At 36.2% G+C, this 16,313-nt stretch overlaps 1 protein-coding gene and 1 pseudogene across 1 annotated transcript in view; one reads left to right on the forward strand and one right to left on the reverse strand.

Moving 5' to 3' along the window:
- Positions 1-7,903: 7,903 nt before the first annotated feature.
- Positions 7,904-8,650, reverse strand: LOC114007505 (thyroid transcription factor 1-associated protein 26 pseudogene; annotated as a pseudogene).
- A 3,892-nt stretch (positions 8,651-12,542) lies between these two features.
- CNTN3 (contactin 3) overlaps positions 12,543-16,313 on the forward strand; it is a 304,699-nt gene continuing 300,928 nt past the window's right edge. The window contains exon 1 of the mRNA XM_027771124.1: positions 12,543-12,660. Coding sequence (XP_027626925.1) covers positions 12,606-12,660 — 55 coding nt within the window. The 5' untranslated portion in view covers positions 12,543-12,605. The remainder of the gene's footprint in view (positions 12,661-16,313) is intronic.

A 16,313-nucleotide genomic window follows, 5' to 3' on the forward strand; every position in this document is an offset into this window, starting at 1 on the left:
GCCTCAGACCCCATCTCTGTTGCATTCCTTTTTTTTTTCTTTCAAGTTAATTTATTTTACGTATTTTCACTGGACATCACCACAGCATACTAAATGTGATTTTCCAGCCAGAATACACTGTAAAGTGGCTTACTCATATATGTTATCATCAACAAATAATTTTCCATTTCATATATATATTTTTTTCCCTCAATTTCTCACCCTCTGCCATTTCCCATCCTCCCACCCTGTCTCTGATTTCTTCAGTTGCTTTCCATTCCTTTATTCTTTCCTACATTGTATTGATTCACAAAATTTCTTAATTAATGTAAATGTTTTCAATAGCAAGTTCAGCTGATATATACATATCTGTGAACCTAAGCTGACTTTAGGCATGAAACTCTGTGGGTAGAATGGATAAAATAGTACATAGCTGAGGCTACATAGCTTACTGTGGTTACTAAATAAGTATTTTTAAAATACATTTTTAATATCAAGAAAGGCTGTTTTAGCTTTAATAAATAAAAATAAAAAACATGTTAAGAGAATTTGGCTTAATACTTAAAGCCAGGAAACAGGTTAGGATTCTGTTAGAATAGTAGGTACATTGGACCTGTCCATAACTTGAGAGAAGACAGAACTCCTTAACACTGGAAAACAAAGCATAGAAGATCACTAATGTTTTAGTCAAAAGTCATACAATTCTATTTCACCAATTCAAACTCATGTACTTTGTCTTCTGTTGTCGTCCAATCTTTCTGTTTAAATGCTGGAAGATAACGTTCAACTTTGAACTTGTCTCTACCATTAAGCTGGCCATTTTCTTGGTTGTTTTAGAACTCTTATTTCTGTGTGTCTGACTTTAGCTTTCCTGAGATAGCACTCCTTTCAGAACTTCTTGGAGAGCTGGTCTGGTGTTGGTAAATTCTTTCAGGTTTTGTTTATTTGAGAATGTTCTTGTCTTCTCTTCCCATATGAAGGATAATCTTGCCAGAAAAAGTATTCTTGGTTGAAATTATTTTCCACTCAACACTTTGAATATATTTTCCCATTCTTTCCTTGTTCGCATTGTTTCCAATGAGAGATCTGTTGTTAGCCTGATGAGATATCCTTTGTAGGTAACTAGATCTTTCTTTCTTGCCAGTCTGAGTATCTTGTCTTTGTGGTTTTGGTCATTCTGGCTGTAATGTGTCTTGGAGAAGATCTTCTTGGGTTGATCCTATTTGGGGTCCTTTGTATTTCTTGGATCTAGATCTTTGAATGCCTCTCTAGGTTTTATCTCTCTTGCATTCTTATAGCCATTGTCTAGAACAAGTGACTTAAGTTTCCTCTTCTAAGCAAACAGGCTTACTTATGACCTTATATGTTACAACAGTTACACAGATTACAGTTTTTAAATAATATTCATGTCCATCAATTTTTTGAAGACCCTTCTAGTGTATTATTTTTATGTTGTTATGCTATTAAAAATGTTCATGTTTTGAAAAATCAGTATATGTATATAATGTTCTAGACAATTTAAAATACATAAAAGAATGTATGGTGAAAATGATTTTATCTTTCTATTCTCTCTTCCTGAACCAATGGTTTTCTTCTCCAGAAACAATTGCTTTCACCAGTTCCTTATATATCTTCCACATCCATTTTGTGTATTTATAAACATATGTGCGTGTACATGTTTTGTCTCCATATAAAAGGTAACATACTTTACACACACTGTTTTGTACCTTAAATTATGGCTTACATGTCTTTGAGATATTTTTATTTAATCCCAGAAGAGTTGCTACTTTCCTTTTAATTCATGCTGGATATAAGGATGGTGCATTGTCTTAGGGCATATGCTTGAAACCAAGCCCCAGAGTTGTCTGCATGAATAGTTCTGTCCTTTCCCTTTACAGAATTATAAAATGTAATGCATTATCATGGATGTGACTACAGTCAACTGGCAACTATGTTCTAACATTTTTTTTAAGAATTATTTAATTTAATTAATTAATTATTTATTTATTTAAATTTGGCCAGAGAGGGGCAGAGAGAGCGAGAGAGAGTAAGAGAGAGAGGGGATGGGTATGGGTGTGTGTGAGAGAGAGAGAGAGAGAGGGCAAAGAGAGAAAACAAGTCACCAGGTCTGGGACTCAGACTGTGGCAGCCATATGTGAGCCTTAACCACCATACCACCTGCCAGCCCCTAATTAGTTCTAATCTTTAAAAATGTATAAAATATCAGATTGGTTCCATTCCATTTGATACCTATTTGTGAGGGAAAAGTGAAGGGACATAGCTTGTCTATTTCTTTTTCTTGGGCAAGTATCCTGACCCATCTCTGTTCCTTTCTCTTTTTCTAAAAATGGGGATGATGATAAGATGAGTCTCATGGACTGTTGTGAGAATTAAGCAGATTAGTACATGGAAAGTACTTAGAACAGTGACCAGTACATACCAAGCACTCAGTGATTATTGTATTACTGTTTCCTTCCTGGTATGGTAAAAACTGTCTTTGTAGAAAAACCGCTTCATATTATGTTATTAAGCTACTTTTAATTTCCAGATAAATATCTGGTGGTGAGGAACATTGTTATGTAGACTTCAGAAAGGTCCTTTGTTCCTCATCACCATATAATGAGGTATGAGACAATTTCCCATTAGATAAGAGGGAAGGGAAATTCTTGCTGCCTTTATAATTATGGAAATTTGTTTTTGTTCACTTTGTTCCCTGTTTAATTTGAAAAATGTCATGGAGAAGACTATATTATGGAATTTGCTCACCATTTAGTTTCCCTTGCAGTGTTAAATGTGGCAAGATCCAAACATCTGAGTCCTTTATAAATGGCAAGGTTCTTTTCAAAGGAAATGTGACAAAAATTTAAAAAATAATAATTTTCTTTGAAGTTCTAGAAGAGCACCTTAGGTCTGACTAACTTGGAAAACTGTGAGTGTTCTATTTTAGGGATGAAGATTCACTTTGAAAATTGTGCAACTTTGTTGAAATTTTGACTTGCTCTAAAACAAAAGTCTTGTTCTGAAACAAGCTACAAGGGGCTTTGCATGTCAAGCAGAAGCAGTCACCGTGGTTGGAGAGATGTTTGTGAAGCAGCATGCCCTGGAAACGACCAACTTAGTTTGAGGCTTAAAGCAAAGCAAGAAAATTGAAGTAAACCCTTTGTCAAGGGTCCTTAAGAAATGTTGACATTTTGTCTAATATTTTGAAGCAGGTCATGAATTGGCAAGATTTGGTAGCTGTGTCTTTTTCCCTTTAGCTTACTTTTGGACAAACTAGTGGAACCAGTTGAAAAGTGGATTTGTAATTTTTTGTTTTGTTTTATTGACATAGTGCTGGTGATGCTGGTCTTGCCAGAGAAGACTCTTTTAGTTGAAGACAAGGTGAAAGAGGCTTTGAAATCTTCACAAAGCATCTTACAATGTCCCAGAATTTGTATTTATACACACACACACACATAAAAAATGGTAGAGGGTACACACTCATTTTTATTTATATACATTATATACAACTGCCAAGAAGGTACACATGAGAGAGAGAGAGCGAGAGAACACTCAAGGGGCCTGGTCACAGCACAATCCTTGTCCCCTCATTTCTCTATCTTGTTAGAATTCTTGGCATGCATGCATGTGTCCGGCTTGTTTTTCAAACCACGGGTCAGCAATGTGCATAGCACTTGACTGCAGTGTTTTTATGCAGCTGACCCACCTACTGCTAGGTATGCACACAGCGAGAGCACCGATTCTGTCCACTACTGCTTAGATAGACTTACTTCTAGAAAATGAAACGCAAAATTAACAGGATGTCAAAGATAATATCTCTTGCCATACCAAAGCAAAAAAAATATTATAATTTCAATTTCTTTATCAAACTTTTCAATAGTGGCCTTTTCAAGAACATTTTAGAACCTAATTTGCTTTTTAATTTGTATGGCAGACTTATTTGTATTTTCGCAAAAATTTTACTTATTTCTACATAAAAAAAGAAGCAATAACTTCATTTCTGAATACACACCCATGCAGGTGCCTTATGGTTAAGATGGGGTTACATTCCAGTCAAAAATTGTAACTCAAGCTATTTAAGTCCAAGATGATCTGTATCCATATTTCATCTATGTAAAGGAAATGATTTCTCGGTGTAATATAGTGTGTACACCAAAGTTAGCCGATGTCTGTCTATGTGCATTTGGACTAGAAGAGTAGGCGAGTCCCTAGTTTTGACTGATTCTAAAGAGAGATCTTAACCTATAAAAGAATATGAGTCATTGTTTTTTTTTTTTGTTTTTTTTTGGAGAGATTTTCACTGTAGGGCGCGTGCGCTCGCCAGACAGACAGAGAGAGACATAGAGACAGAAAGCGAGAAATCACCCCCCAGGGGGGATGGTCACGCCGCAATCCCTTCTCCTCCATTCTCCTCTCGGGATCTTGGGCACGCACGCACACGCGCCCGGCATGAGTTTTAAGCCACCGGGTCCGGGACACGAACCGCAGTCAACTACGTGGGAGTCCAGCAACATAGCCATTACACTAACTGCTGGTTCCCTGAGTCATTGTTTTTTGAAGACGGTAGTCTAGTTGGAGAGAGAAGCCACAGTCTAAACAACTATGCTGGAAGGTGTTGAAAATGCAAGGGTCAAAGGAGGGAAGATAAAGTGCTGTGGTGTCCACGGGAGCCTGAGACACCTTCCAGCTGGCATTCGCCTCCTTTGCTGAGTGTGCTTCTGTAAACACAGAACTGTGGTATGGAAGGTAATATCAAGCCGGGCACATTATATTCTTCCTTCTCTGCTGGTGAACACTTGTGAGCCACAGGGAGCATATGTGTGGAGTTGTCAAGGATCTTCGACTTGGAGCCCAGAGTTCATGTAGAATTCCATGCCCTCTCAGGCCAGTTCCAGCAGGAAGGAGGCAGGGTTAGCATGCAGTGTGTATAAACTACATTTCTGGAAGATGTACAGATTGTGAATGAATGAATGATTAAGATGAGGAATGAAAAAGATGATTATGTAGTGCTTGTTTTCTGATGGGAAGAATGTGCATTCTCATTAAGCCAGTGAACTCATTTATTTCTTGACTACTATGGTATTGTGATTGTATACCACGATAGTGAGTTTACATAAGTTCTAGAAGACTCAGAACAACACCCACAAGTATCCAATTTTATCCACTAACAATTGAATATTTTACTGTAATAAAAATCTCTAGCCTGCTCAAGTTCTGTTTGGTGAGGACTGGGAATAATGCACACAGATAAATGAAATTTATTTCTGAAATATTTAAGTTGGAAGTGACTTTGTGGATATGAGAGATTGTAGTGTATTAAGCAATTCTTCTAGACAAAATTACTCTAGGGTTTTTGTTTGAGACAGAAAGTGCTTGTTACTATGTTACCTGTTACTGTGATGGAAATGAAGCCAAATCATTCTCACACTTGAACTTTCCCTAGATAAAGAAACTTAACTGTAAGCTTTTTCCAAGACTACATTCAAAATTGTCTATTATGTTTAAAATAATAAATACATATCAATATTTCATGAGCCACAATCTTCATTGCAATTTCATAAAGTATGTGACAAAAACCACAAATGGTCTTTTCCTTCTTATAGAACAAAACCAAGAAGGACTATTTAGAGCATTTTTTGTTTGTAGTCCAAGGTCTAGCATTTTTTAGCTCAACTGACATTTAGAATAGATAGTACAGTTGTCAATATGTACTAAATTTGGGGACTATTTAAAGACTGCCATGAGGAACGTGTTGTGAATTCATTAAGGTTTAGCCCCCAAATGCAAATGTCTATTAGCAGGGAAAATTCTAAAGGGTATCTATTTTTCTCTTTGGTTTAAAACATCTCTGTGAATTGCAGAATGTTCTTATTGTAGCAGATGACATTTTGATTTGTATTTATCTTGCTTCAGTAGCTTCCTTTGTATTTATTTTAACTTCGTGATTCAGAAGTGGGATGAGCTTCAATGTTTCCCTTCCCTCCGTGACAATACTTGGCAATACTGAAAAATTAGGTAGTGATTCTGGTAATTAATTACTTTTAAAGTTAATGCCCTTCTTTAACATTCATTAAAAATAAGCAGTATAATTTAAAAAATATTCTTCCTAAATGGAATTTCATTTTTGTTTACTTATTTATTTTTTAAAATTTGCTATAGGACACATGCTCTTTTCAGAGAGAGACAGAGAAAGAAATTGAGAAAGCACCCCCCAGGGGGTTGTGACTGTGCTGCAATCCCTTCTCCTCCATTCTCTTCTGGGAATTTTGGGCACACATGCACTTGTGCCCTGTGTGTTTTTCAAGCACCAAATCTGGGACTCAAACCTCACAGTTGGCCATGTGAGAGCTAACTGCCTTTATCACCATGCCATCTAGCTGGCCTGGAATTACTTTTTACTTCCCTCTTTACACACTGTAGTATATGCATGTGTGTGCACATATGTATAAATATTAGAATATATGGATATTAATATTTCTCTTAAATCAGATGATCAGCCTAATATTGTCTGATTTCTTGTTCCTATAAATTTGTGGGTGAGAGTGAAGTTGTAAAAATGTCTCTTCTCATCCTTTTAAGTCAGATACATATTATAATATGTCTGATTTGAGTGTTCATTATAAATATGATCATATCAACTCTCTGACTAAAATTGCAGTGACTTTTCAAAGAGCTTTTTCCTAAGACTCATACCCTTAACTAGACATGTAAGGACTTCCGTTATACATCTGCAGCCTCATTTCGTATCACACTCACCAAATGCATTCTATCTCATTGGTCTGCTTTTTCTTTTTTGCAACTCATGAGTAAGAACATGATTAGGCCATAGGACCTTTGCATATTTTAGTCCCAATGCCCAGAGGCATTTGCTAAGATGTTAAAGCAGCAGTAGGGCTCAGGTGCTGACCAATCAGAACTATGACATGAGCTAGAGCAGAATTCTGGAAACCACCTACTTACTGAACCAGGCATTAACTATTTAAGTAATAGATCCAAGGAGGTGTCAAGTGTCCTGGGGCAGCCTGGGAGATGAAGTGGTAATTTAGGGGAGTGTCCAGACAATGACTACTCAAAAGCCTATTTACCAGCTTTAAAGTCCATATCAGTTGTGTTTACACCTGGAAAATTTCTTCATTCCTTAGCCTCAAGCAGATCATTTCTTCTATTTCTTTTCTTTTTTTTTAATTTAATTATTCATTTCATCAATAAAAAAAAAAAAAAAACCAGAAACAAACTGAGAAAGGCAGAAATAGACAAACATTCCGAACAGAGTCCCCTACCCCACTGCAGTCTACCCCCAGCCTAAGCCAGCCTGGATCACAGTCGTACCTGTGCACACCCTTTGTTTGCAGGAAGACACCAGGAAGCTTCCCTGGGATATTCTTATTTGAGTCCAGTTGAGTTACCGCTATGCCACTGCCTAGTCTCGTATCTTTATTTTTTCCTTCATCATCTTTCATCTTTATCTTTTCTTTCTTTTTTGTTTTCTTTTTTTAATTTTTTTTTTGAGAGTTTTTCCTATAAGGCGCATGCGCTCACCAGAGAGACAGAGAGATAGAAAACAAGAAATCACCTCCCAGGGAGGATGGCCATGCTGCAATCCCTTCTTCTCCTCCATTCTCCTCTCAGGATCTTGGGCACACACACACACGCCTGGCGTGAGTTTAAGTCACCAGGTCTGGGACTCGAACCACGGCCAACTACATGGGAGTCCAGTGACATAGCCACTACGTCAACTGCTGATCCCTATTTTTATTTTTAATGTAGAACATACATAGACAACTTTATTTTATAAAAACAATATATTTGGGTATTTTATATATAGCATAATTTAGCAATCTAGTTAATGTTGACAAATGCCACTGTTATAAGTTACTCATTACATATACAAAATAACCCAAAGGACATTCAGCTGTTATTTTACCTAGAAAGACAAAATGTCTGATTTTTTTTCTTGTATTTTTTGAAGAAGATACTCCATTTGTAAATTCAAGTTTGGTTGGCCCTTTTTAGTCTTTTTGGTCAATATTTTAAGCACTTCCATTTTCTTTTTTTTTTTCTTTTTTTTCTTTAAGAGCTTTTGAGCTTCTCCTCTCTCTTGTTTTCTTCTCTCAAATTCTTGTTTCTTAGCAGCACACTTAGCTTGTACCCATTTGTACCTGTTCTGCTTTCTGATTTGAAGTTTTCTTTTTATTTTTCTTTGGAATTGTAATGGAATTTACTGGTTGGCTACACTCTTCTTCTGGCTGAGGCTGGTGAGCACTGTATTGACCAAGCCTGGTCAGTGCCACATTGTTCCTCAGGCAAAACTTGATCAACTTCTTCTAACAAATGCTTGTCAACTTTTTTTAGTTGCTTCTTGAGTTTTTCCTCTTCAGCTAAATAGAGACATTTCAGATGATCTGGGTATCAATCTGTGAATTGGGAGTCCTGTGATGTTTGAGCCTTCTTTTCCTCCCATAAAAATTCCCTGTAGTTTTGCTGAATATTAAGTTTTCTTCAAAATGCAAAGTCTGTCCCTTGTGAATGCTCACCACGCGGGCGTGCAGACTGGTAGGCCACCTGTCCTCTGTTTCACCTTCTTATTTCTGAATCCTACCAGAGAAACCTCTTTGCCGCACGTCCCCAAACTCCTAGTCCACAGCCTTGCCGCTAGCCTAACCGGTGCCATCAGACAATTTCCTTCATCTTCTTCTTCTTCAAAGGCGTTTTCCCTTATCTTTCTAATGAAGGTTTTCATGGAAGCTTCTCTCTTCCCAATGTACCTTTCACAGTTTACAAGTATACAGTGTAAGTGTTGGGAACTTGCAAATACTTCGCAAATGTTTGAATAGGATGTCACTCCCGCTCCGTGATATACTCCATGGGGACAAAGATTGCCAGTTCCCTGATAACCATTCCACCAACTCTATTTCCCACTAGAATTGTATTCCAGCACTTAGGATATACTCAAGAAATATTTACTGGAAAAAAAAGAGAAATATTTAGTGAATGATGAGTTTTTAAAAAGACTTTAGAACTCCTTTGAACACATTTCTGCCTTTTAAGTGAAACTGATATACGTTCTCTTGGGAGTGCATTGTTGAAGAGATTAGGGGGAAAAAAAAAAAAAACAAAGAACAAAAAAAACAAAAACAAAAACAAAACACCTAAAAGCTATCACCTTACTGGAGCCAGCAGTTAGCATAATGGCTATGTCGCTGGACTCTCATGTAGTCAACCATGGTTCACGTCTTTGGACCCAGTGGCTTAAAAATCACGCCGGGCGTGTGTGCATGCGTGCCCAAGATCCCAAGAGGAGAATGGAGGAGAAGGCATTGCAGCATGGCCACCCCTCCTGGGGGGTGATTTCTGGCTTTCTGTCTGTCTGGCAAGCACATGTGCCCTATAGCAAAAACATCTCAAAAAAAAAAAAAAAGAAAAGAAAAGGAAAAGAAAAACAATTATCATCTTCTTTTTGCCTTCTTATTTTCTTAAAATCATTTTCAAGTGGTAGCCAGATCCCACATTGTGACTTACCCTTTAATTCCAAAAGAAATGTTTCTCACTCACTTGATGTTCAGGTCAAATAGTTTATCTCTTGAGTTGACTTTATTCTTTGTTCTTAAAGCTCAGAGACATTGTCTAGTGGCCTCTAGGAACAGGTGTATTTTGAATGTTTGAGCAAACAGAAAGGGGTAAATTGTGGTTCCCATCTCATAAGTTTATCAATCTACAATTTTCTTCTTATTCTACCTATAAAAATTGACAATATTCCATTTTTCCCTTGTTTTATTTGACTGCAGACAATATATTTTGTTCTCCATACACACACACGAGAGAACTTATGAAAGTTCATGGTAAATGCAATTAAAATGTGAGTTTATTTTGGTACAAAAACACTTTGAAATCCATGCATAGTTTTTCATAAAACACTGCCCCCCTCTTTCTCTCTTTGTTTGTGTGTATGTATATGAGATCCTTCTCATGATTTCTGGACTACACTTTCCTCATATGCATAATTAGAAGGAGATTATGGCTGTCAGTTATAAGTTGAATCTAATTTAGGATGATTTCAGTTATCATTTAAGTTAGTAATTGAAAATAATTATGGATACAGGATGTGTCACTGATTGAGCAGAAGGAAAGGAAGGAAGGCTAGATACATGAGGCCTTTTTATCCAAGTTAAGAAAATCAGCCACTGGAAAGGCTTGAACAACTGATTGAGGTAGAATATGTGCCCCTTCCTTGTATACTTAAATTGTGCAACAATTCTGACCATCAGTCACCTGGAACCTGCCATTATAAACAGCTTCAGGGAGTCTCAGTTTCATGTGTATAGTATAGCATACACTCCGTGAGTCTTACTCATATCCTCTTGGCATTTTCTTCACTGCACACACTTCAGATTGCCAGCATATATATTTCTTTACTTCTTCTTCTTTTTTTTTTTTTTTTTTTTTTCTTGGTGGGGAGAATGACTCTGGAAAGACTGACTGCTCTAGTTGGTGATTAGAGGTGCAGGGTAATTATTACATCTTAGAAGCAGACCCTGAGCAAAGATAAATGGCAGTTGGTGTATAAATACCCCAGCTCTCCCTCCCCATTTGCGAGGATGACTACAAACTCAAGGATACATCTTGAATGACTTTGAGGCATATGTTCTATAGGGACTGGATGTCCAGAGTCTCCCCCATGGGAATCAACTCTGCTCACCAGCAAAAGTAGATGAACTTGTATCTCACCTTTTATTGGCTTCCTTTCTTCCCCTTTCTCTCTTCCCTACCTCCTTTTTTGTCCTCCATTTCCCAAGTGAAGTACTTGCATTTGAATCCATTTTGTAATGTTTGTATTCAGGAAGTCCAGAGACACAGTTTGTAGTAATGGGAGGAGTGAGGGAAGGTTAAAGATCCCATGATAGATGGGATGGTGTTAAGTCCTTAACCTGCAGTTCTTGCGACAGTAGTTCTTAATTGCATTTCCACTTGTTCTAAATTCCCATGGGCCTAGTAAGTGTTATGGCTAATTCCTGATATTCTGTGATTCCACCTCACTTCCCATCCTGCAACATATATTAGATTACGAGTGCACAGAATAACAATATTATAGGAATAATTGGTATAACATATTAGGTATATAGTTTGCAAGTTATTATATTTTCACTCTTAAAATTATTATTTGGGACATGCTTAATATCTGATTGGATACATGACATGTCAGGAACTCGTTTTTGAGAATCTCCTTCTGAAAAAAGTTGAAATTTCTCTCTTTGGTTCAGTAACAACTCAAACGTCCCAGTCAGTGGCAGTGCTGAATCAGACTTGTCCACTTTTCTTAGTAATGTGGTAGACTTTAAAGCCATTTATAGCCCTGCATGGAACCAACTCTGATTCAGCAGTTGAGGGGAGGTAGTCTGTTTAGTTGTATGTATCTAACCTACTTTATTACTAAATATGCAGTCTAACTAGTTTGAAGTAGACCTTGAAAATGTCATAGAACTTTCACATAATTGTTTCCTCTCAATCTGCCCATTAAACTTTATGAAAATCCAAGAAAGTGAAAAGGAATTGTTTTCATTTGCAAGGTTCTCAGACTCAATGTTTTCCATTATTAGTGGGGTGTTTTGTTTTATTTTTGTTTTTGTTTTGAGTAGATTTTATGTGTTTTCAAGCTGCCAGATCTGGGATTGTAACTGCTCAGTGAACTGTATGGTATCTAGCCACCTTCACCACCACACCATCTGGCAGGCCCCATTAGAGTTTTTAAAATATCTTTCTTCCATGAGCGAGAGACATACATATAGAATAAGAGACAAGGAGAATGAGAAGTAAGTGCCCCAAACAGGGTTCTCACTCTGAGATCTAGCTCCACTCTCAGTCAGTCAGACACATGCCTGACATGCACAGAGAGACCTCAGGATGCAAAGCTGAGACTTTCCCATATGGCCCCTGCATCACAGAGCATTGTGTTACCCCTGTGTCACCATGGCTGGCCCACCATTAGCATTTTTCAGTCTTTTACACAGCATGTAGAGTTGGGATATTTATGCAACTATCTTAAAAAACTGGCTTATAATGGACATTGATAATACTATTTATAATTTGTATAGCTCATTAAGGATTCAGAAACTATGAAAAGTAGTGCTTTAAATATCTGCTTATTTGACTCTTTAGTTCTAACAAAATGTAAGCATTAGAGAAATTGAGAAAAGTTAGAATTTCAAATGGTCTTATTGAAATTATTATTGTTCAAAAATTAATAGTTAATATATTATTATTTTAGTAATATAAAATAAGTATATAATTATAATAAATTATATGCTATAAATATTATGTAATATTATTGTTTTAGTACTATAAAGTCACTTCAAACTGCCTATCATTTACATAAAAGTATTTTTTTAAGTGTCCACATTTCAAACAAACTCTATTTTGTATCACAAAAGATTTGTTTCATCTGAGGATTTTGAGTGTTTGTGAATGATACAGTTTTAAGAAAAGAAGAAAATCTCTTTTTTAAAGCAGCTGATTTTTTAAAGTCTAACTTCTTTGTACATATATTTTACAGATTAAAGGATTTACCTGAAGACAAAGCTTCTATTCATCAGAGACAGGACAAGAGTTACTCTTGCTTTTGGCAATTAAAGATGATGTTGCCATGGAAACAGCTGATCCTACTTTCATTCATTGGCTGCTTAGGAGGTAACAATACGCTCCATTTTCTGTGCTGAGGTTAGAATTGTACTCGAGCAAAGTTTTACATATTGTCATAAAACTCCATCAGTAGCCAAAAAACGAAAATTTTCTTTTGATAATTGGATTATGGTTCCCCTTTGCACCTCTACATCTTGCAAGTCATTTTATTTCCATAGCAAATACAATGACAGCTGATATTACACAATTATTATAGTATTATGCTTTGTATTATGACTATAACAACTAAAATTTGAAAATGTTTTAAGGAATGCCAGTATTTTCATGCCCTATTTTACAAGCATTGCTATTGGGTCGTTGGAAAAGCCATGACACATTTTTGCACAGAAATGCATAGGAATATACATCATGATTTTCCCAATGACTCAGTACTTTCCTTTTAACAAGTAACTTACTTAAGAGACCAAAAATGAAGATAGAGAATTTTCTTTGTTAATGTTGTGACATTGGAAATTTAGAGTAAAGTAGGAAACCAGGAAAAATGATCATATTTGCTATCTATGAAAAAAATCTAGTATTATAAATCATTTGATGTTTTTTCTTTCATTTGTTTATCTTATATTGTTTTCTGGAAGAGTCGGGAGTGAAAGAAAGATTTTTTAAAAATAAAGTAGTATACATCCAACTAGCTTATAATTTTATTTTATTGTTGTCCTTTTTTTTTATTATAAATATCCTCAAGCACTGAAAGGTTGAAGAATAATACAATGGATACCTGCATATGTACTATTTAGATGTAATTATTCTACAGTTTTACTGTATTTGTTCTATCTATATGCACATGTGTGTGGAATTAATTTATTTACTTAGTTTTGGCTAATCCATTTGAAAACAAGTTACAGAAGTCATTACCTGTCACTCCTAAAAACTTCAGCACCTATGTCCTAAGGAAAAAAAAAAACTAATTTAAATATATGAATATACTGGAGTTGACTTCTTGGCTTTTAGGGTAAACTTCATTCTCCAAATATTTAAATGGTAATGTATGTCAATAGTCCATAATCAATAACAGATTAAGACCTCTGATTTTTAAGATGAAGGTTTTCGACAGTTTTTACAGTAATAATACCACAATTTTGTCTGTAAAAACACTTCATTTTTTTCCTACTAACCTAGCGCTAAAGAAAAAAAAAGAATAGCTATTTACAAATCTCTGCCTTTTCAATAGGCTTTGGAGAAAGACCAATGCAGATATCAAAACTAAAATTTGCTTTTCTCTTGGATTGACTTCTTCAGTGATAAAGCTTTAAATTTTATTTTTGTCTTAGTAGAAGAAGCAAAAATGACAGGCAATGTAGTGTAGCACTGTTATTATTCATGATATTAACTTTTGTAGGAACCGTCTTGAAATTTCCTAATTAATTGAAAAGAGAAAGACATACTCAGAAAGGAGTATAGCTACTGCAAATGAGATCTGTGTTTTCACATGTTTAAAAATCTTACACCATGTTCAAATTGTATTGATTTGTATTTTGGCATTTTTGAGAAATGTTTTACATATTTATGGATACATTTATAGAGAAAGCAGTGAAAATGTAAAGACACCATTAAAGAATTTAAAGGTCAGCTTGATTTCTGGATATAGTGATAAAAAGCTTTAAAGGAGAATTGAATTAATTTATATATGGCAAACTAAATATTATGTGTTACTTAGAAGATTAACAAACTTCATAATTATATTGTAGAGAGCAATGTGACCCTTATCAAATTTTTAGAGTATTCATTGCATAATATGTCTTATACACTGAATATTGATACACCTTTTGGATCTATGTAAAATTTAGCATAAAAGGCCAACTTATGAGTGTTATGTTCTATTACAAATATTGGGTCATTATTTATGTTAAAATCAAAAGCTGTTCATGATGTTCTTCAGAAAAGATCCCATAAATATTAGATACTAATACATGACAGGTAAAAATATATTGTGTAAATTCACTTAGAGCAGAAATAAGTGAGAGATAGGAAGTAATAAATGTAGTAAATGCTAGATAATGTGTGTTTTCTTTTTTTTCAAATTTAAGCCTTTTGTTATCTATTATTTTGTGTATTTTTTTCCCTTTATTTTCCTTCTGTTGTTTTGTCTCTGCAGGTTTCCCCAGGAATAAAAAAAGGCAAATAGTAATTTCTGGCTAGGAGTTCATCCTGAGATGAACTTGACTGTGTTTTTCCTCAGAAAGACTATATTTTAGTCCATTTTTCCCTTTATCATTTATTTATTCCTTTCATAAGAGAGAGAAGGAGAGAAAAAGAGACAGAAAGCCCCAATGGTCCCTTTATGCTGTGCTCCTCCCATCTTAGCTGACCTACATGACAGGCACGCATATGTAAATCCAGCTTGCCCAGGGAGGCCCCAGGACATGAACTCATTACCTTTTTTTATGTGGATGCAGTTGCACACAGCCACACCATCACTTGACCCAGACATTATTATTTTTCTGTTTAATTGTATTTTTTTCCCTTTAATTTCCAGAAAGCATGTATGCTCCTAAGAGGGGGAAACACCCTCAGTGGGGCGTGGTCATGCTCAATCTTTTTTTTTTTTTTTTTTTTTCTGTATTTATCCATCCCATTAGGATTTTAGGCATACATAGACATGCACCCCACATGTTTTTCTAGCCACCAGAGTCAGGTTTTGAACCACAGACAGCTATGTGGGATCCATTTCTAGATGCACTGTGCTTAACCGCTGCACTCTGGGCCAGTCCAGGCCCAGTGTCAAGGCCCCAGTTATTCTTAAATAATTAAGTAGTTTGTGCCAGGCATTGTTTTCAGTGAAGATAATAGACAAAGACCTTTATTCCTGTGGAGTTTACACTCCATCAATTGAGGTAGCCCATGACACTGAGTTAGAAGGTGATAGTGCAAAATGGGGCACAACAGGCTGAGAGTGTGGAGCATTGGGATGTGGGTTACTGTTTTAAATAAGGTCATCAGATGACTTCTCATTGAGAAGGTGACATTTGAGCAGAGACTAAATGAGTTGACCTTGTGGCTATCTAGAGAAGAGCGCCCCAGGCAGAGTCAACAGTCCTGTAAAGGCTCTAATATATTACATAGCGAATGTTCCGGAAAGGGTAAGAAAGCTGGCATGTTGAGCCAGGGTGAGTTATGGGAGGGAAATAGCAGATAGTGCCAAGAAATAGTGTAGAAATGGACACAGCAGAATATGAGAGGTTTGCTAAACCAATTAAAATATTTTGAACTCTTACTCTGAACTCCCTCAGGAGCTACAGCAGAGAGGTGAAATGACCTACTTATTTTTAGAAGGATCTGCCAGGTTGCTGTGTTGCAGGCTGATTGTGAGAGGCACGTAAGCTGGCAGAGGTACCAGTAGATATCAGGGCAGCAATCAGGCAAGGGAAGCTGCAGACTGACTCCAGGGTGGGGGTCACATTTTGAATGTATTTTGAAGACTGAACCAGAAAGATTTCTGATAGAATGCTGTGGGTATGAGAGAAAGGGTGGTGAATCAAGGATGACATCAAGGCTGTGTGTCACTTTGTGTTTAGAGCAAATAACCAGTTCACATATGCCAAGTGGGTGATATGAAGACCTTAAACCACACAGGAGTGAAAGATTTGCCAGCTGAAGGTCACCATGCAATAATACATTAAAAAAGCGGGGGGGGGGGGGGCAAA

This window comes from Tupaia chinensis, unplaced genomic scaffold (assembly GCF_000334495.1).
Source record: "Tupaia chinensis unplaced genomic scaffold, TupChi_1.0 Scaffold000185_1, whole genome shotgun sequence".
Classification (NCBI taxonomy): domain Eukaryota; kingdom Metazoa; phylum Chordata; class Mammalia; order Scandentia; family Tupaiidae; genus Tupaia; species Tupaia belangeri.